Raw genomic sequence first — 21429 nt, 5'->3', positions numbered from 1 at the left:
ACTCCTGCTCTTCCTCTCTCCTGAGTGCCCCTTCTTGCTTTCTCCTGTGCCAGCTTCCTGGAGCAGTAGCCTCAGCTCTGCAAGAGCCCAGAGCCCGGGTGGCCCAGCCTGGAGGCTCCAGTGGCGTCCGCTGGAGGGGCCCTGGGGTCACTGCATTTCCTGCCAGGGGTGACTTAGCAGCGAGAGATTCAACTTCCTCACTTCTGCAATTACCAGGCGCCGCTGAGGCCACACTGTGCCTAGGACCTGCACTGAGGTGCTCCGGCTGGGCAGCTGCGGCCTCTGGCCCCACCACAGGTAAGGGAGGGGACGGGGGCCCTGGCTTGATGATGGGGGAGGCCTGGGAGAATGTCCTCAGGAAGCCAGGGGCATGGCCCAGGCTGTGCCTATGGAGAAGGGGCGGTCCTGTTGTGTGGGAGCTTTTTCAGGCTCACATTCAGAGAGAATCGCTTGTGAGCAGACTTCTCCAAGGGCCCCAGCAACCTTCTCTGGTTCTCTGAGGCCAAGACAAGGCCAGGGTAGTTTCAGAGACCCATGTGGGAGGGCATGTAGATCCCAGGAGCCAGATGCCATGTGCTTTACCAGCTGTACTGCCTTGGCTATGATGCCCTTTCTGAGCAGTTTCCTAGAACTAGTGCTATCCCATCAGGAGCGGGAACAGACCCGGGCCAGGACTAGCAACTTGGCAGCTCACTAAATGCTAGGTTACCCTTGGGGATAGTGAAAATAACCCAATCAGTGATTAGTCCAGAAAACCCAGTCTGTAGCCAGTTTCTGCCAGAAGGTCCCAGGGGCTGGGGACCCTGCCAAGGCTGGACCTGTGCTGGCCGAAGGTGTGGGTATGGGGTTGGTAAACCAAGGTTGCTGCCCACGTTCTGTGGGCTCTGCCTAACACCCAAGCTGTGCTCGTAGCATTCCGGGTGGGTGTGAGTGGGAGCCAGGGGGCGCCACGTCAAGGGCCAGCTCTAGAGACCGATGGGCCAGCCGGAGTTAGGAGTTAGCTTCAGGTTCGGGTCTTGCAGGCAGACTGGGCCCTGGGCTGTCTCGGGGCCTCACTTGATCCCTTGCAGAATGGAGTTGAACATGCCTGTGGCTTGGGGAGAGGATGAGGTGAGAGGCAGGTGGGGATGTGTCCATCAGCTGTGGGTGCTGCTCACATGTGCCCTGAGGCACTGGTACTGTTGTTGGTGCTGCAAGTGTCCCAAGAGGGAGTGTCTGTTATTTTGTTCTTCCCCTCGGCACAGAGTTTGGGGTGGGGATGTGTGTGACATGGTGAGTAGGAAAGACATCTTTGGGGTGCCCTGGGCACCTGTATGTCTGATTGGGGAAGGGGAAAAGGATGGTGGAGGGCTGCGGCTCCGCCCTGGTACACCTGGGTTGGTTCTGCAGGTGGACCTGGAATAGCCCACCAGTTCTGGAATCAGGGATTGCAAGACCAGCTCAGGGCTTGGTAGGTCTTTGTGTGTCCTTGGCTGAGGAGAGAACAGTCTGACAGTATATGAGGGACAAGGACAAAGGAAGTAGCACCCAGCCCTCGGCTCTGCAGAAAGGGCCCCCAGGGCTTGGATTTTGGCTGAGCCCCCAGCTGCCAGGAGGGAGCCACCCAAGCACATGTGTAAAGCTCTTAAAAGCAAATCAAGAGCCACGTGCAATAGCCTAGTGGCAAAATACTCGTGTTGTATCTGCAGGGATCCCTTATGGGTGCCAGTTCTAAACCCGGCAGCCCCACCATCCAGCTCCCTGCTTGTGGCCTGGGAAAGCAGTGGAGGATGGCCCAAAACCTTGGAACCCTGTATGGGAGACCTGGAACAAGCTCCTGGGTTCAGATTAGTTCAGCTCTAGACGTTGTGGCCACTTGGGGAGTGAACAAGTGGAAGGAAGACCTTTTTTTAAAAAAAAATTTTTTTTTAAAGGTTTATTTAATTTTACTGGAAAGGAGAGGCAGAGAGGAGGAGGGACAGAGAGGAAAATCTTCTGTCCGTTGATTCACTCCCCAAGCGGCTGCAATGGCCAGAGCTGAGCCAATTTGAAGCCAGGAGCCAGGATCCCGTTCTGGATCTCCCACGTGGGTGCAGGGTTCCATCGCTTTGGGCCATCCTCAGCTGCTTTCCCAGGCTGCAAGCAGGGAGCTAGATGGGAAGCAGAACTGCCAAGGTTAGAAGCAGCACCCATATAGGATCCTGGTGTGTGTAATGTGAGGATTTTAGCTGCAAGGCAGCCACGCTGGGCCCGGATGGAAGATCTTTTAAAACTCTGTATCTCCTTCTCTCTGTTTATCTGCCTTTCCAAAATAAATAAATAAATAAATCTCTCTAAAAAAAAAAAAAAAAAAAAAAAAAAAAAGGATAGATCAAGCCCATTTCATTGTGCCAAATGCCTTATGGTTTACCCAGACTTTCATTACTCCTGATCACCTCACTTCCTCCTGACATCATTGCTGCAAGGAATGGGGAGGCACCCTGTTTTGCAGATAAGAACCCCAAGGTCCAGAACTGAAGGTGGGAAGGTGGCAGGCACAGCTCAGGCCAGAGCCCTGACCCCCGGTTCCGGTTGCTGGGTTTTTCTCCCAAGCCTGCTGTTTCTGAAGGAGAGGTGGCTGGCTTGTTCGTGAATGTTGTGTGAGACCAACAGGGATGGAAGCTCATGGCCCTGCACTGAGTGGCTTCACTTGGTTCTCACCCCTAACCAGTACATGTGGAAGGTTTCATGAAGGTCCCCCTGCAGCTAAAGGGAGGGAGGCTAGGCCAGGGTCACGCCAGGGCCAGCAGGATATCAGTGGGGTTCTGGAGGTGACAGGCAGGTGCACTGGTGAAGTCCTGAGAGGGTGCTTCCTCACCCTCCCTACATGCCAGGAAGCCAGGACAGGGGGTGGGGAGGACTCACATGCAGGTGCTTCCTGGATGCTAGGGAGTCAGGAGGAGAGTGCCAGGTCAGACTTGGGGTCTCCCAGGCCAGAGGAGCAGACACAGTCCAAGGAAAGTGGCTGCAATCAGAGAAGAGTTCTCCCTGCAAAGGGAAAGTGGAGGAACTCTGCTACTCAGGCGGTCCTACTTCTGGGCCCCACACTCTCTTCTGGCCTCTCTCCAGACCAAGAGCTCTACTCATCTACCAATGCACATGCCAGGCTCGGTGTGTGGTTCCAGGTGCAGGGATCCATAGAGAGTCCTGGGCCGAATTCCTGAAGGGGTGGGACACTTGTTTCCTTCCATCTACCCCCTCCAATCATTGTCAAACTTGGGAGACTGGGAGGAAGGCACTCCAGGAAGGGCCTCCTGAGAGGGCAGTGATGTGCAGTGGCAGGAAAAGACAAACAGGGATAATGCACCTGGTACATGCCATGCCTTTGAGAGGTTTGTGTTCAGCTTCAGGACTGTCCTTAGAGGGCAGCACTGGTATAATTCCCATTTTCTTTAAGATTTGCTTATTTGTTTGAAAGACAACATTACAGAGAGAAAGAGACAGAGACTGATTTTCTATCAGCTGATTCATGCCCCAGATGGCCACAATGTGCCAGGCTGAAGACAAGAGCCAGAAGTTTCTGGGTTTCCCACATGGGGTGCAAGGGCTCATCAAGCACTTGGGTCATCCTCCGCTGCTTTCCCAGGCCATAAGCAGGGAGCTGGATCAGAAGTGGAGCCCATATGGGATGCTGGAACAGCAGGAAGAGGCTTACTGTACTGCATCATAATGCTGGCTTCTATTTAGGGAGTATTGTTTGAGCATTTGCAATGCAGGAGACCCTGGCAACCTACCAGGGCCTGGTACCCAGCGAATTTCCAGCATAGGAGGGAGAAGTCGCCAGTAATGACAGTGTGACCTGCTGTGCCATGTCATGGGAACCCGGTGGCACCCTGACTGCCAGTAGTAGCTCAGACCTTCTCTGCTTCAGCCTCACAGCTGCCTTACAGGTGGGTGTGATTGTAATTATTATTAGCTTTCATTGGCTGATGTCATTTTGTCATCTGGGTCCAGCTGCTATGAAAAAAGTCCCTGACACGTTCCCAGGAGCTTTGTGTATCTGGAAGCCTAATGTAGGTTTCTTCCAGCTAGGTGAGCTGGACCTGAGCGGTCACTGTGACCATGTGATGGTGACACAGCCAGGAGAAGCATCTGAGCTGGTCTCATCGGCAGGTGATCCTGACTTCAGGGAGCTGCAGCTTGGTGGAGCAGTTGATGACCTAAGACCTGGGTTTTGTATGGTTTCAGACCCTGCCTTGGCCACAGCTATGCTGTGAAATTGAAAGCAGAAGCTTTTTGGTTTTTTAATTTTCATTTATTTGTTTTACTGTGAAGAATTATAGCAGGGCAAGACACAGAGATCTTCTGTTCATTGGGCTGCAGGGCTAGAGCTGAGCCAATCAGAAATCAGGAACCAGAAAATTCATCCGGGTCTCCCACGTGGGTGCAGGGGCCCAAGAACTTGGACCCCTCTGCTGCTTTCTGAGGCCATTAGCAGTGAGCTGAATCAACAATGGAGCAGCTGGGATTCAAACTGGCAGCCATATGGGATGCTGGCATCACAGGTGAAGGATTAGCCTGTTACGCTACTGCATCGGCCCTGTTTTCATTTTTTTTTTTTTTTAAATTTTGAAAAAAGACACTGAGAAAGAGAAGAGATACAGTTAGGTCATTCTTTAACTCTGTCTTTTATCTGCTGGTTTATTTCCCAAGTGTCCACAATAGTCAGGATTGGGCCAGGCTGAAGCCAGGAGACAAGGACCCCATCAGGGTCTCCCATGTGGGTGGTAGGGACTTAGGCACTTGAATTGTCATCTGCTACCTACCAGGGTGGGCCTTAGTAGGAAGGTGGCTGCAAGGCAGAGCCAGGACTCAAGTCAGGCTTGTGCTGTGGGCTTCCTGAGCAGTGGGCCACCACAGTGAACGCCTGGGAGGCAGGATTTGAGCTGATGTCTGGGCTTAGGCCTCCTTCTTCCCCGAAGACTCTATGTTCTTCATTTCCCTTGATGCTTACCAAAGCCCTGGGGAGAAGGCGTGTCACTGTCTATACACGTGCAAGGCCTGGACAGAGAAGCAGCGTGACTAACGGTCCAGGCCACTGCTAAGAGGCCAAGCTGACTCATCTGCTTTCCAGTTATAAGTGCACCATGAGTTGCCACATTTCTGATGTCCCTTCAGATGTCCCTCTTCTGTCTGCCTGGACGTTTGTGGCTTCCTTACCCCACCACTGAGGGCACCCACGTACTCGGCGGAGTTGCTCTGATTGGATCTTTATGATCCCTGCCACTGCCCAGCTTCTCCCTGAGCCAGCAGCAACCAGAAGCTGTGTCCAGGGCTGCTGGGAAAACCAGTGCGTCAGTCACAAACTGGGTCAGTGGTGACACAGATTTCGAGCCATGCCCCACATTAGGCGCTGTTTGCTCCAGCCAGCAGAGCTAGTAACGTGGACAGGGAGAGGGTCTGAGGATAAAGCACTGACAGAAGACCAGTGATGGCAGAAGTCTGCGAAGTCTCCACTGCTCCCTCACCTTTCCTTATATACCCTTCCTAGCAAGTCCTAATTTAGCCAGAAAATTGGATACAGATGAGTCCAATTAGTCCAGGTGTTTTTAGCTACAAGCCCAGTTCCTGTTCCTGCCGGTCCCAAAGAGCGCCAATCAACTCAGCCCAAGCAAACAATGTTCCACATTGTGTGTAGCTCCCTGGTACACACAGAAGAAAGTGTAAATGCTCAAAGTAGGAGGTGGCGGTGTTTGGTGAGTTAAGTCTCCACTTGGGGTGCTAGCTGCCCATATCCAAGTGCCACAACAGCTGGAACTGGACTGGGCTGAACCCAGGAGGCAGGAATGGGGTCTCCTGTGTGCGAAGTGAGACTCCATTACTTAGTCCATTAGCAGGGAGCTGAGTGGGAAGCGCAGTAGCTGGGACTCAAGCCAGGCATTCTGATATGGGTTGTAGGTATCCCAAGAAATGACTTGCCGTGCTGGCCACACCTCCTGCCCCACAGACACCTCCTCCAGGACCGAATGCTGCCCTGGCTGCTTCTGCTGCTCCATCAGCCTGGCTACCTGGCTGCTTCCATTGCCCCTTCCCCTAGGCCTAACCCTCACAGCTGTCTGGAGCTTCCCTGAAGGATCTTCCCTGCCCACACCCACACTTGGCTTCCTTCATGGAGGTCTTTGCCAATCAAAAGATCAGGAAGCAGTAAGAGCCTGCAATGTGTTATTTGCTGTGTATTCCTAATACCTGGAACCACCAAATGAAGTGCTGGGAGAGAGAACAGACTCCCCGAAGCCCCCAGCAGAACAAATGCTTGAGGAAGCCTGAAGATACCTACAGGTGTATTTAAAGAAATAACAGGTTCTAGTTGGAATTTCAGGGACCGGGAACCTTCTGGTGCCTTGCTCAACTGAGTGTGCTGGTGGTTTCTCAATGTCTAATTAGGTCAATGCAGGTTTTATTATTCCCAAAGTGTCCCTGGATTCCTTGAAAACCAAAATTCATCATCTCATTACACTGAGCCTTCTGCTCCCCTTCCAGAGGCACTGCTGCCATCCCTAGTTGAGGCTTGGGGTCAGTGGGTACCAATGGTGGTTCATGGGACAGGAGGTCTGGGGGCTGGGGGTCCCAGCCTGTGAAACATTTGAGCTTTCAAAGAAATTTAGACTTTGTGGAAACCTTGTTTCTGCCAGCCAGAAGTTAACAGCTTTCGGATTCCTGAAGAGCTTCCTGGTAAGACTGCGATATTGTCATTGAATCCATCTTTTAGTTCTGTGAACAGAGAGGTCGGCGCTTAGAAGACCCATGTAACACACTGAGCCAGCGCTGGGCAGATAAGTAAGGCAGAATGCCTCGAAGTTGTGCAAAGGTCACAGAGCCACTATTCTGGGGGCAGCACAGTGGACTGGGCCACTGCTGGGGATGCCAGCACCCCATATTAGGGTTCTGGTTTGAGTCCTGGCTACTCCACTTCCAAAATAGCTTCCTGCTGATGCATCCCGGAGGCAGCAGATGATGATGGCTCCGGTGCTTGGGTTCCTGCCAGCCATGTGGGAGAGGGGAATAGAGATCCAGGCTTCTGGTTTTGGCCTGGCTCTTGTGGGCATTTGGGAAGTGGATCAGCAGATGAAAGATCCCTATCTCTCTGTCTTCCTCTTGTCTTTCCTTGAGGGTCCCAGGGTGTAAGGCTACATGTAGCAGCCCCGTCGGTAGGGGCTTGTGTGGGTGCTAGAGCACCTTGGCAATAGCACTTCCTGTGAATGCTCATGTCACTGACTTGGGGTGGTTCCCAGTCTACGTTCTAGGCAGGTGTGCAAGGTGCCTGTAGAAAGCTCCACGGTTGGGCCCAGTGTGATAGTCTAGTGGCTAAAGTCCTTACCTTGTACACACCGGGATCCCATATGGTGCCAGTTCTAATCCTGGCAGCCCCACTTCCCATCCAGCTCCCTGCTTGAGGCCTGGGAAAGCAACAGAAGATGACCCAAAAGTCTTGGAACCCCACACCCACATGGGAGACCCAAAAGAGATTCCAGGCTCCTGGCTTCAAATCGGTGCCTGTCCCTCCTCCTCTCTATCTGACTTTCCAATAAAAATAAGTCTGAAAAAAAGAAGAAAGCCCCAGAGCACAGTGGCCAAGTTTACATTTGTCCAGTCACCATATCTATCTGCAGCACACAACAGAATATAAGAAGGGTGTGACTGAGGCCCTGAGGAAGGCCAAATTCAAGTTCTCTGGACAGAAGACCCAACATAGTGTGGTTGGCGAAGGCTTTGGCTGTACACCCCTACACCTAACCTCCCAACCTCAGTGACCACCTCCAGGAAATCCTGCTTACCGGCCTATCCAAAGGAGAGAGCCACTCGCATGCAAACAGGCTGAGGAACGTCCACAGCGGGGTCCAGGTTCTTCTGCACTGTGACTGCCTTCTAGGCAAGTCCCATTTGTGTAACTTTGACGTAATCTCAACTAAGGATCACTGCTCACCCAAGCAAAGCTATTCAATCCCCCTCGCCTTGACCAGAGCCCCGGGCGGGAGAGTGGGCTATCTATACATGCTTCCTGTACCTGCTGATGGGCTGAGCACAGAAGCTGCTACAAGGGCTCAGCTATCTTTGGGTAAACCCAATATTAACTCCATGAAGAACCGCAAATCTACATCCCTTCTCTTCCTAAAGTGTTTTAATTTGGGAAGCTGTTTTCCACCAAGAGTATGTTAGTTATGTGAACATGAAGAAAGTTTATAATTGGGTTACTGAAAAATGCCATGTTGTAGAATGTTTTATTTCTCTCTCTTTTTTTTAAGATTTATTTATTTTTATTGGAAAGGCAGATATACAGAGAGGAGGAGAGACAGAGAGGAAGGTCTCCAGTCCGATGATTCACTCCCCAAGTGAGCACAATGGCTGGTGCTGTGCTGATCCAAAGCCAGGATCCAGGAACCTCCAGGTCTCCCATGTGGGTGCAGGGTCCCAAGACTTTGAGCCGTCCTTGACTGCTTCCCAGCCCACAGGCAGGGAGCTGGAGGGGAAGTGGAGCAACTGGGATTAGAACCGGCGCCCATATGGGATCCCAGTGCGTTCAAGGTGAGGACTTTAGCTGCTAGACCATGGCGCCGGGCCCTTATTTCTCATTTCAAAGAGGCCAAGTCTTAATGGCTGGATCCCATGTACACCAAAGCTCTTTGGAGTTCCCAGGAGTGTTTAGGTCTGCAAGGATTCAGAATAGAAGATGAGCTTCCTCCAGCCTGCCTCCCACTTGATTAGGTGGCTGAGGTGCTGGTACTCCTGGGGGGGGGGGGGCGGGGCAGGGCTGGCCTGGTGCAGCCTGAGAGTCAGCTGGCCAGGCCTTGCTGCTTGTTCCAGGTCTTTGGGGAAGTTGCATCCCAGTTACCAGCTCCCCCATGGGGTTTGGGTTCCAGCTGTCCATGTCCTTGGGAGACACTGCAGCTAGAAGGCCCAGGCCAGGTGGCACGGCCTTGCCCCAGGCCCCACTGCCTTCCTGAAAAGTCTGCTCTATGACCAGCAGTGGGGGGTCAAAGCAAGGCATGCATAAGGGCAAAATGGAAGGGGGCCCCCAAACTTTCACCCTCTAGATAAATATTTTCTAGAAAAAAATCATTTTGTTTCAGATCTTACTATGACTCTACCTGGTACTGTTACAATCTTGGCCTCACTTAAAAATCTGGTATTTTGTGCATTAGGAATTGCTTTTGCTTTATTTTTATTTATTTATTTATTAGGGAGACTCGCCCCTGGGAGCACGCATAGGTGAGCCTGACTCTCCCATTTGCTTGGTTACTCATGGCTCCAGGACCGAGCAGGTGGGGCCTGCGAGAACCCTCCCAGCAGCTCAGACCATGTTGTGAGAAATTCCAAAACAGCCTGGTGATGTGTGCCCATCTAAGAGGGCACTCCTGGGCACAGGGCTGCACTGGGCAGAGCCTGGCAGGGCTAAGAGATGCATCAGGGTCTGTGGGCAAAGGAGGCACTGGGTCTGGCTGCCACTCAAAGCTGAAGGGGAGTGGAGAAAGAAAGGATTAAAAAAGCAAGCCACATCCACTCAAAAGGTTCTGGAAAGACAGGAGTGTGATAAGCATATCAGATGCCTTTTGGGATGCTTATTCCCCAGCCCCCTGTGTCAGAATGCCTGGATTCAAGTCCTGTTTTCACTCCCAGTTCCAGCCTCCCGTTAATCCACAACTTCCGCCTGGGAGGCTGGGAAGAGTTCCAGGCCTGGCCCCATCCCAGCTGTTTCAGACAATTGGGGTGTGAACCAGTGGATGGAAGATCTCTCTCTCTGTCTCTCTTGAATAAATGCCACGTGTGGAGAACTTAACCTACTAACCACAGTGCTGACCCCCAGGGTGGAATTTTTAAAGTTAAGTAATTAATTTCAGAGGCAGAGAGACAAATTGATGCCTGCCTGTTCACTCTTCCAGTGCCCACACTGACAAGGTCTTGGCTATGCTGAAGCTGAGTGTCAGGGAACACTCCTTGCCCCATCTCCCCATGAATGGCAGAGACATGAATACTTGAGCCATCCCCTGGCACCTCTCAGGGTGTGTATTTGTGTGCACCTAGACTTGGAAATGGGCTGCAGCTCACTGCGAGGCCTGGTGCCTGGGATTTGGTGTCTTGAGCATTGTGGCCTCACCTAGCAGAGGGACAGAGAGGCAAAAGGAGTGAAGGAATATTCTCCTGAGCGTTGAGCCCTGATGTGAAAGCACGGATCTCTGTCCTCCAGCCCTCTTAGCACGGCTGCCCAGAGGACTACGTGTCAGCCAGGATTTTAGAGGAGACATCATCATTCCCTCCCCGGCAGGGAGTTGGGATTGACAGACCAGGACAGTTCCTTCCTGCCTCTGTATTAACTAGAATCCTTGGATGGTCTTGTAGGCACAGCCAGGACCAGATGAGCAGCTTCCCCTACTGGTCCTGAGAGATGGAGACACTGAATTCCTCCCGTGTGGACTCAGAGTTCCGGTACACCCTCTTTCCGATTGTTTACAGCATCATCTTCATGCTGGGCGTTGTTGCCAATGGCTATGTTCTGTGGGTTTTTGCCAACCTGTATCCTTCCAAGAAACTCAACGAGATCAAGATTTTTATGGTGAACCTCACCGTGGCAGATCTGCTCTTCCTGATCACACTGCCGCTGTGGATCATCTACTACTACAACCAGGGCAACTGGGTCCTGCCCAAATTCCTGTGCAATGTGGCTGGCTGTCTCTTCTTCATCAACACCTATTGCTCTGTGGCTTTCCTGGGCGTCATCACGTACAACCGCTTCCAGGCGGTGACGCAGCCCATCCAGACTGCTCAGGCCAGCACCCGCAAGCGAGGTATCTCCTTGTCCCTCATCATCTGGGTGGTCATTCTGGCCATCGCATCCTATTTCCTCATCATGGACTCCACCAATGTGGTGACTAACAGGGACGGCTCCAGCAACGTCACCCGCTGCTTTGAGCACTACGAGAAGGGTAGCATACCGGTCCTCGTCATCCACATCTTCATTGTGTTCTGCTTCTTCGTCGTCTTCCTCATCATCCTTGTGTGCAACCTGATCATCATCCACACGCTGCTCACGCAGCAGGTGCAGCAGCCCCGCAAAGCAGAAGTCAAGCGCCGGGCGCTGTGGATGGTCTGCACGGTCTTGGGTGTCTTCATCATCTGCTTCGTGCCCCACCACATGGTGCAGTTGCCCTGGACCCTGGCTGAGCTGGGATTCCGAGGCATGGATTTCCACCAGGCTATTAACGATGCACACCAGGTCACCCTCTGCCTCCTCAGCACCAACTGTGTCCTGGACCCTATCATCTACTGCTTCCTCACCAAGAAGTTCCGCAAGCACCTCACCGAGAAGCTCTACAGCATGCGAAGCAGCCGTAAGTGCTCTCGGGCCACCACTGACACTGCCACCGACATCAGCCTGCCGCTCAACCACATGCCTGCTGGCTGCCTTAAGAACTGATGCCTACTGGTTAGAGGGCTCCAGGGGCTTCTCCACACATATGGTGGGCAGGCCGACCTGGGAGAAGGGATGTCTGGGCACCTCCATCTTGGGCACGTGTGTGGCCCATTAGGTACGGAGGCTGTAGCACCCACATGGGGATGCTAATCAGGACTGCAGTGCACCGCGTCATCCACCTCTGAGCATGTCCTATGACAACTGTGGCTGATGACTTCCTCCTGACCCAGGGGGATCTGATGGGGAGAAGTTCAGGGTCAGGTGTAGACTCTGGGGGCAGATTTCAAGTTCGCCGCAAAGATACAATAATCTAAAGCTCTGGACAGTGCTCCCAAGTGCTAAAGGCAGTGGGGTAAAGGGTTGGGAAAGGAACTGTTCCTGACTGTGTAGCAGTGTCACAGGACAAACTCCAAACTGGGGTGGTCCCACCCTTCCTCCAGCCAGGGGTACAAAGTCTTTGTGACACTGTCCAGGGGAAGTGGCTCCTTGGAGCCTTCTCCTGACTCAGTTAGCAAGCCTGTCCTGGATGGTGACCTCAAGAAGACACAATGCCAAGGAGTCAACAGCAAGGACACGGACCTGCTTCCTGAGCCACATGTATGGGTCAGCTCTGGACAGGTAGCAGAGGAAGCACCACCTCCTCCGTTTTTGTATCTCAGAGTAGCAGGTGGCCATAGGCCCCTCAAGGAATAATTGGAGGCTTCCGGCCAGGGCACTTTAGTATCCAGAAACTTCCATGAGAATAAGTCCTTGAACTGGATACTGCCTGAACCCTTGCCCACTTTGCTTTCTAGAAAGCCGCTTCCATTGCCCCCCTGTGCCCAGCCTGATTTTACAAGGTGGAAAGCTCATACAGTCCCAAGTACTGGCAGCTGTTAGCTTCTCTGAAGAATCTCTGGATGTTTACTTAGGATTTGTGCAAATATACTCAAATAGCCTCCTCTCCCACCCTGGGACCACTCCCACCATGGGACCATTCCTTCTCTGGGACTACTCCCAGCCTAGGACTATTCTTACTCTGGGTACATACCTACCCTCGGACCACTCCAAGCTGAGATCTTGCCCACCCTGTGTCCACACTCACCATGAGACTTATAGCTGAGACTTGTAGCTGAGACTTAGGGGCTGGGTGAAGCGGCCCTGGTTCCCAGAGCCCTGTTCTCTTTCCAAACAGCCAGAGTCCCTGTGTTTCCTGGCCCTGTTGATGACTGCCCCTAAGCTGGCCAGCAGCTTCCTAGGATCTTGGATGGTGTCTGTGAGCTGGACTCAGCTGAGGGTTACCAGGTAACTGATGTGCCACACAGACCCAAGTTCAAGTCTTACCTGTGTTGTTTCCTGCTGAAGGACAGGGGAGCTGAATATCCTACATTCCAGGGCAGCTACAGGGGAGGAAAAGCCCGTATAAGCAGTGTGTACTGAGATGGATACCTCCTGGACCAGGGCCTGCATAGCCCAGGAGCTCCCCCTTTCCAGAATATTCAGTTCTCTCTGTCCCCACTCCAGGCTCAGGGATGCTGTTACAGGCTCTACTGACCACGGACCTGAAGATGCAGAAACTCTGGGCTGAGGAGGTGTGTGTTGTGTATGTGTGTGTGTGTGTGTGTGGTGTGTGGTGGGGGAAGTATCTACAGGAACAGGGCGTGGCTGTACAAGAGGAGCCGTACGTACCCCATGAGGTGGAGACCAGCGGAGCTAAGGCAATGGGAGAGAAGCAGGTTGGACATCTCCAGGCCTCTCATCTGCAGGTCCAGCTCTGCTCAGCTCTGCTCCTCACGCTGGGTCCTGCAGGTTCCCCCAGCTGGGATGCCTGGTGGCATTTGCTGTAGCTGCTTTGAGTAGGCGACTGTGACTTGCAGCCAGAAGCTGCAGATGGCATCACCCTTTTACCCCAACTCATGATGGTTCCTGAATTCCAGTCTTTCTTATGTCCCTTGGCATTTTCTTCTTTTTTTTCTTCCCTACTCCTTTCTTTTTGTTATCTACCTACTCCCTGGATTTTTTTACTTAGTATTTTTCTTTAAATGGAGTCACTTTTTAAAGCTTACTACTGGTCGGATAGGATGATGTTAATGTGAATGTCAGCTAACGGCACCTGTCAGCAGAAGGTAAAGTGAGCCACAGAACCAGATGAGCAGAATGGTCACCTCAAGGCTGCCTGGCTTGCCTCAGTAACTTGTGTGCTTGGGAAACTTCCTGTGTGTGTGTGGAGTGTCTGGGGCCTGCCTGCAGGAAGTGCTCAATAAAGACAAGCTGAGTGTTCTGAAATGGTAATTTGTGACTTCCCTGGTGCCTTCTATTCAGACATGCCACCTGGCCAGGCCAGGTCCACCCTCCTTTCCTCCCTTCTTCCCTCCCTTCCAGGACTGAGGGTATCTCCAGGGGTATGTTAGGTGACAGCCTTGGCTTTGCCTGAAGACCAATGCGCATCTCCCAGCACAGTCCCTGGCCCGCCCTCTGGGACCTGACGCCTAATTACTGTGATGATCGAGGTCCACCCACGTTCGTGTCCATATTCTCTATGGATTCAGTTTCTTATACACAGCCTGGAGTGAGATTTGCTTCTTTCCAGGGTATACACTTCCCCAAAGTGCATCGTAAGCAGTCACATTGACATATGAACATGGAGTGTTTATATATATACATATACATATATATATATGAACTTCAGAGAGTAGGGCAGGGACAGAAGGAGAAAAATCAATCCTCCCTCTGGTTTACTCCCCAAATGGCCACAACGCCTGGGGTTGGATCAGACAGAAGCCAGGAACCTGGAACTCCATCACGACCTCCCATATGGGTCACAGAGACTCAACTACTTCTGCTGCATTCCCAGGCACACTAGCAGGAAGCTGGATTGGAAGTGAAGCAGCTGGGATTTGAACCAGCCCTCCAATACGGGATGCCGGTGTTGCAAGCATGGCTTAACCCACTGTACCACAACTCTTGCCCTATGCAGTTGTTTCTAAAGAGTTTAAGAAGGTTGTGTAGGGACCGATGGGAAAGATGTTTCTATGTGTTCTTCCAGAGTTAGGTGTCCCTATTTTAAAGGGATGTCTGGGATTAGCACATTTTGGAGCTGGTAGGAGTCCAGTACCTTCCGCTTCCTGGGAAAACGCAGGGCTCCGAGGAGCTGTGGGCTGGGATGGCAGAAGATGAACTACGGCTCTCTGTGGATACAGCGAACAGGGTCAGAGACTGTGGGGAAAGCTGAGCTGCAATTCCGCTACTGCAGCATCACCAATTGCATTCTTTTTTTTTTTTAAGATTTATTTTTATTATGCTTTTATTGGAAAGGCGGAAATACAGAGAGGAGAGACAGAGAGGAAGATCTTCCGTCCGATGATTCACTCCCCAAGTGAGCGCAACGGCCGATGCTATGCCGATCCGAAGCCAGGAGACTCTTCCGGGTCTCCCGCACGTGCGGGTGCAGGGTCCCAAAGCTTTGGGCCATCCTCAACTGCTTTCCCAGGCCACAAGCAGGGAGCTGGATGGGAAGCGGAGCCGCCGGGATTAGAACCGGCGCCCATATGGGATCCCGGGTGTGCAGGGCGAGGACCTTAACCACTTGTGCCATTGCGCCGGGCCCACCAATTGCATTCTATGAAGCCTCACCTGGCTGCAGCCTTTGTGCCAGGGAGCTGGTTCTGACTTAATTTGGAGAACTTTGGCTCAGGCTGAACCCTGGACCCTGAACGGTAAGTGTGGACCCCAGCTGACCACAGCTAGGCATGTTCCTGCCTATTTTTACTCACTTGTTTATACCTGTGCTCAAGACCTGAGGCCATGGAGAAATAAACATTGGAAAGCACCTGGTGTCTGGACAGACTTGTATTTCTGTGGCACAAATCCTGTTCTTGACATCCTGCCACCAAGCCACCTTCCAATCCATCTATCCATCCATCCATCCATCCATCCATCTACCACAAATGGCCATGGAGTGCCTATTGTAGGATGTTTGACACAGAAAACATGGCAGCAACCTCATTTCTTGTCTCACACGAAAGAATTTTCATGTGGACAAACTCCAGTTTTAAAGCAAGGTTTATTTGAAGAAAAGAGGTAAGTGACTCCTGCCCTAGCGGCAGGAAGGGGCTCCAAGCTAGGAAAGACCAGTGTGAGCAAGTGAGGCTAGTGCCTTCTAAACCCCATTTCAAAGGAATTTCTGCAAAGACAAAGGAAAAATATGCTCTCAATGGCACCTGACTGAGACAAAAAGCCTCAGAAACGTGTGCCCGGTGCAGTAGCCTAGCGGCTAAAGTTCTTGCCTTGCATGCGCCAGGGTCCTTTACGAATACTGGTTTTAATCTCGGTGGTCCCACTTCCCATCCAGCTCCCTGACTGTGGCCTGGGAAAGCAGTTGAGGTTGGCTAATGGCCTTGGGACCCTGCACCCGCGTGGGAGTCCCAGAGGAGGCTCTGAGCTTTTGGCTTCGGATCAGCACAGCTCTGGCCATTGCAGCTGCCTGGGGAATGAATCGATGGTTGGAAGATCTTCCTTTTTGTCTCTCCTCCTCTCTGTATATCTGACTTTCTAATAAAAATGAATCTTAAAAAAGATGTTTTAAAAACAAAAAAAGGGCTTGGCACCAAAGCAGCCTGGCAAAGGTTAGGGCTGGGTTTACCCACTGGATCATTCTCCACAGAGCCTCAGTTTCCACTCCAACCCAGTTCCTTGCTGCCTCTTCCCCATTCTCACCAAGTTCAGGTTGAGTAACCCTGTATTTTCCTTGGCAGTGTAAAATTGAGGAAGAGCCTGACATGTCAGACTACCCTCAAATACACTCAGAATGTCTAAGAAGTCACAGTCGCTACACACGTGACTCATCAGTTCCTTGCAAGGGAACAGTGTGACCAAGTGGGCCTTGCGGGTGCCTGGCTTGGGTTGTCCAGTCAAGCTTCCTGCTAGTGTCAATCCTGGGAGGCGGTAATGACAGCTCAAGTGCTTGGGTTCTGAATACCCAAAAGGGGGACCTGGCTTAAGTTCCTGGACCGAGTCCCAGCTTTGGCCTGGCCCAATCGTGGCCGTTGTGCACATTCGGAGAGTGGGCTAAGAGATGGGAATCTCTCTCTGTTTCTGCTTCTCAAACAGGTAAAGACATGTTAACAGAAAGGTGGATGCCTTTCCAGGGACACCGCTAACAGAGTGACAAGGCACCCGTGACTTGGGGGAAAATACTTATAAACGTGATTTGTCCCTCAAAACTCATGCGGAAGTTGCATTCCCACGGTGAGGTGTTGAAGGGGTGGAACGTTAATCCGCACTGTGGAGTTGGTTAATCCGCACTTGTGAGGTGATGAGGCTTAGACAAGGTGGTTAGGGTGGAGCTCTCTCTCCACCCTTTTCCTAACCCTGGGGCACCTGTGGCTTTCCAAGAAGAGCAGAGACCTGTAGATGCCTCCCCACGTGGTCACCCTGTCTGTCGCAAGGAGACTGTCATCATGTGTGGCCTTGAACCTCCAGAAACAGCCCAAGTCCATCTCTTTTCTCAGGAACTTCCCCAGGGTCGTTTGTAAGTAGCAGAACAAGAAGGAATACAGCCAGAATACACAAAAAGAACTGCAAGGGCGGGAGAGCCCGGGCAGAGAGGGGCTCATTGCCTGAGTGCACATGGGGGAGCAGGTGGCAGGACTCTCTCATCCACTGGAGTTTATGTAGTTAAGGCTGCTGAGTGGGAGGGCGTTGCATGGGGCTAGACTTTTCCAGCTGGCCAGGGTGAGGCAGGGTTGAACTGGTTTAGAGGGGAAAGGGATGAGGTTGGGGAGCACCTGGTGGGGAGGGGGTAAGATCTACTCTAGGTTGGGTGGGCAAGCAACTGAAAAGCAGCCAGGAGGTTTAGCTCCACTTTTCATTCTTTCTCCATCAAGAATTCTTTCAATTCAACAGCAAGCAAACAGCCTGACTTAAAAAATGAACAAAGGGTGCTGGTGTGGTGGCATAGTGGGTAAAGCTGCCAGATGTGACAGTGGCATCCCATTTGCTTGCCCACTCGAGTTCCAGCTACTCCATTTCTGATCCAGGCCCCTGGGAGTGCACCTGGGAAAGCAGTAGAGGGTGCTCCCAGTGCTTGGGTCCCTGCACCCATGGGTCCCTGCACCCACACGGAAGATTCAGAAGAGGCTTCGACAGCTTCTGCCTGCCTAGATTGCAGTTGGGACCATCTGGGGAGTGAACCAGATGGATGAAAGATCTCTCCCTCTCTCTGTGTATAACTTTGCCTTTTGAACAGATAGATAAATAAATTTTTAAAATTTTATAATGAACGAATGAATAAAATATACTCAACATCACTAGCCATTAGGGAAAAGCAAATCAAAACCACATGAGTTCAAAACAGAAAACAGCAAGTGCTGGCGAGGATGCGGAGACCACGGAACTCTTTTGCTTTTCTAGGAAGAACGGAAAGTAGATCAGCTGCTATGGAAACCAGTATGGCAATTCCCCTGAAAACTAAACTTAGCATCACCAGATGGCCTGGGAATTCCATCTCTGGTTATAGTCCCAGATAATTTAAATGAGGGACTCAGATATTAAACACAAACATTCACAAACATCACTCACAACAGCTTTTATAAGCAATCTAGTTGCCCATTGAGGAATGAATGTATAAACAAAGGAAAATTACTCCCTTAAAAAGGAGGGAAGGGGAGACAGACTAGGGAGAGAGACATTCCATCTGCGGGTCCACTGCCCTGTGGCTGCAGCCATCAAAGCTGGGCCAAGCTGAAGCCAGAAAGAGCTGGGAACTCTACTGTGGCATATGGATGGCAGGGACACAAGCCCTTGGGCTATCATCCGCTGTTTCCCCCAGCGCATTAGCAGGAAACTGGACTGGAAGCAGAGCAGCCATGACTTAAAGTGGTGTTGCAATGAGGGATGCTGACACCAGCACAAGCAGCTCAATCGGCTGTGCCCATGACAGCAGTCCGGGGAAATTATAACACATGCCATAAACAGATATACTTGAAGACACCATGCCAAGTGATGCAAGGCAGATATCAGAGGGTACATCTGGCATAACTCCACTTCCAAGAGCTTCACAGAATGGTCCACTTCATGGAGGCGGCAAGTAGAACAAGGGTTTCCATGGCTGGAGCAGAGAACGGGCTTGAGTCTAGGTCTGTAGTCAGGGTCGGGGCCCAGGGATGGGGGGGTGGCAGTTGCACAGCAGGAAAGTGCAACTTCAGTGTGCAGTGAGGACACTGGTGGTCAGTTTCATGTCATTGCTTAAAAACAAAACCTGCAAAAGAGGGGAGGATGGGATAGGGAAAAGCAGATGGCCCAGGGAGAGATCCAAAGTCCTCCTCACCACAGTTTCTTGCATTCAGGATGCTGTCTCCTGCCACTGAGGCTACAAAGCTCTGTTAGAAGGAATTTAGTTGCTCACATTCCACCCACATAAGATGTTCTCAGTGTGTGTGGCTTAGAAGAAAGAGAAGGGGTGTCCTGGGCCCAGTGCGATAGCCTAGTGGCTAAATCCTCGTCTTGCATGTGTTGGGATCCCATAGGGGGCATTGGTTCATATCCTGACTGCTCCATTTCCCATCCAGTTTTCTGCTTGTGGCCTTGAAAAGCAGTGGAAGATGGCCCAAAACTTTGGGATGCTGAAGCAACATGCAAAGCCCAGAAGAAGCTCCTGATTCCTGGCTTCGGATTGGCTTAGTTCTGCAGTTGCAGTCACTTGAAAGTGATCCAGCGGATGGAAGTTCTTTCTCTCTCTCCTGCTCTCTGTAAATCTGACTTTCCAATAAAAATAAATAAATATTCATGAATTTGCATGTCATCCTTGCGCAGGGGCCATGCTAATCTTCTCTGTATCGTTCCAACTTTAGTATATGTGCTGTCGAAGCGAGCACAAAATAAATAATCTTAAAGAGAGAGAGAGAGAAAGGGATGTCCTTTCACTCCACAGCTGTTCAGAGATCTGGCATGCACTGCAAGTTCAAGTAAGACACACACACACACATGCCCCATGAAGTGGGAGAGGTGGGCTTTAATTTTATTTAGAGTCTGCTTTCTATTTAAAGAAACATTCCGAGCACAGGCATGCATATACAATACACAAAGTGGTGAAGTTTATTTAAAAGTTGAGAAAGCAGTTCACCTCGGGGCCTGAGTGAAGGAAGTTTCCACCAGCCTGGCGGTTACTGGGAGTATCCAAGCCAGGTTGGACTCAATGCTTGAGTCCCTGCCTACAGCCACCGCTACCATGCGTGAGCAAGTCCTGGGCTTGCCTGGGCCTAAGAAATTTCTCCCTTCTTGGCAAGTACGCTGTGAGGGGATCTCTGGGGAACAAAGACGGGCCTGGCTCTGCCCACTGGCTGCCTGGCGGTGAGCTCTGGGGTCTTGGGGGTCTTGTTGCCTACGTACGTCCTGAATGAGGCCACTTTGTGTGTTGGTAAGGAATCAATCCTGAGGGACTCCAACAACAGGATCACTTTACGTGAAGGTAAGTGAGGGGACTCAGACCTGGTGGTTTGGAGGGAAAGGCCGATGATCTGTATGGGTGATTGATACACCAGTGTGCATGTGAGTCCTGTGTAGGACTTGTTATCACCAAACAATGTTGACCACCACACACCAGTCCATGTGAAAGCTAAGGCTATTATTGGGGTCTCCCGTCCTGCGGAAGAAATCACCCGACACTGGAGAGTGTCTCAGAGGCGCTTTATTCAGACCTTCCATTAAAACCGTTATGTCCGTTAATTCCGTTACGCAGAAGCCCCTCCCCTGCCAAGCCCCTGGCTTATATGTCAATCCTGTCCAATCAGCTTAAAGATCACCAAGGCACACCAATCAGGGCAAAGGGCCAATCACAGGGCAGGAAATTGTCAGTGCCCCCAACAGGCTAGGGGCTTATCTACCAGGGCTAGATCCTAGTACCTGACAAAATGTCGGAACAGGGGATGGGTCACATTAGGCAGGGCCGTGACACTAACCAGCACACGAAAGAACCAGGTCTGGTTCTGGTAGATTCTGTGTGGGCCCAACACTGTGGAAATAAAGTCATACTGGTTGGCTCAAGAGTTGGGGTGGTGATGGGTTGAGCTAAATTGGGTGAACTTTTTGCTTCCAAGTTTGCTACTTCTTGCTTTTCCTGGGGGAAGGGGAGATAAAGGGGAACACCACTCATGACTTTCCACACGTCCCAGCACCCAGGGGTGAGGACCTGCCACCTCATATCAACCCAGAGTCTCCATGTGTACATATTCCGAAAGTGCTGTCCAAGTGGTTTGGATAGTTCTGAAACGCTGCCGAGGATGATGTCACCCTCCCAGTGTCCATTGGCTCCATTCACCGAGATTTTTTGCTGTCATCATTTGTTTGGGGTAGTTGTCCAGTTAGTTCTGTTCTTCTGCTACAGCACCAAATGAGCTGCCATATTCTCCTTTTACAACAGGGCCTGTGTCCACTGCTCTTTTTTTTTTTTTAAATAAGACATTTTCTTGCAGGCGAGTCCAAGTATCTGGGCCAAGGCAGCCCAAGCATCGCCAGATCCTCTACCTCTGGAGTTCAGGAACCTGGCACCCAGCTATCAAGCAGACCCCAGGACCCAGGACAGGAGACGCAGGCCCTGCCATATACCCCATCCCCACAAACCGAGAAGGAGAGCCCTAGGATCTGGGCCAAGCGGCCCACACCCCACCAGTTCTTCCATTCCTGGGGCTCAGGAACCCAGCCCCCACCACACAGGTGGGCCCCATGACCTGAGCCAAGCTACCCGAGCCCTGTCAGATCCCTGTCCCTGGGACTCACATACCCGGACCCTGCTGGGCCCAGGCTGGCATGACTCACCTCACCTCAGCATCTGCAGTCTTATTGTACAGCCTGGCCTAGTCTAGTCTGCCCCCTGTTCCAGCTCCTGCTGGTGGGTGCTGCAGCCTATCCCAACCCAGCCTGATTGCTGTCCCGGTCCTAATGTGAATTGGCTGGTGTTGCGGCCTGATCTGCTTCCTCCTCCCCCCCCCCACCTTGGTTCTCAGATCTGCCACTGGGTGTTATGTGCT

The 21429-nt window shown here is 51.7% G+C and overlaps 1 protein-coding gene and 1 non-coding gene across 2 annotated transcripts; one reads left to right on the top strand and one right to left on the bottom strand.

Annotated features, from left to right (window-relative positions):
• The first annotated feature begins 53 nt into the window (after positions 1–53).
• Positions 54–13696, top strand: PTAFR (platelet activating factor receptor). The gene is made up of 2 exons (XM_040997081.1): positions 54–297; positions 10354–13696. Exon 2 carries the CDS (start codon positions 10400–10402, stop codon positions 11426–11428), a length of 1029 nt encoding a protein of 342 aa, XP_040853015.1. The 5' UTR covers positions 54–297; positions 10354–10399; the 3' UTR covers positions 11429–13696.
• A 5475-nt stretch (positions 13697–19171) lies between these two features.
• LOC121167584 lies at positions 19172–19278 on the bottom strand. The gene has a single exon (XR_005885602.1). It is a non-coding gene; the product is annotated as a U6 spliceosomal RNA (small nuclear RNA).
• Positions 19279–21429: the final 2151 nt, after the last annotated feature.

Source organism: Ochotona curzoniae, unplaced genomic scaffold (genome assembly GCF_017591425.1).
Source record: "Ochotona curzoniae isolate NIBS_2020 unplaced genomic scaffold, NIBS_Ocur_1.0 patch393, whole genome shotgun sequence".
In the NCBI taxonomy this organism is placed as follows: Eukaryota; Metazoa; Chordata; class Mammalia; order Lagomorpha; family Ochotonidae; genus Ochotona; species Ochotona curzoniae.
This window is presented reverse-complemented; position numbering and strand designations above follow the sequence as displayed.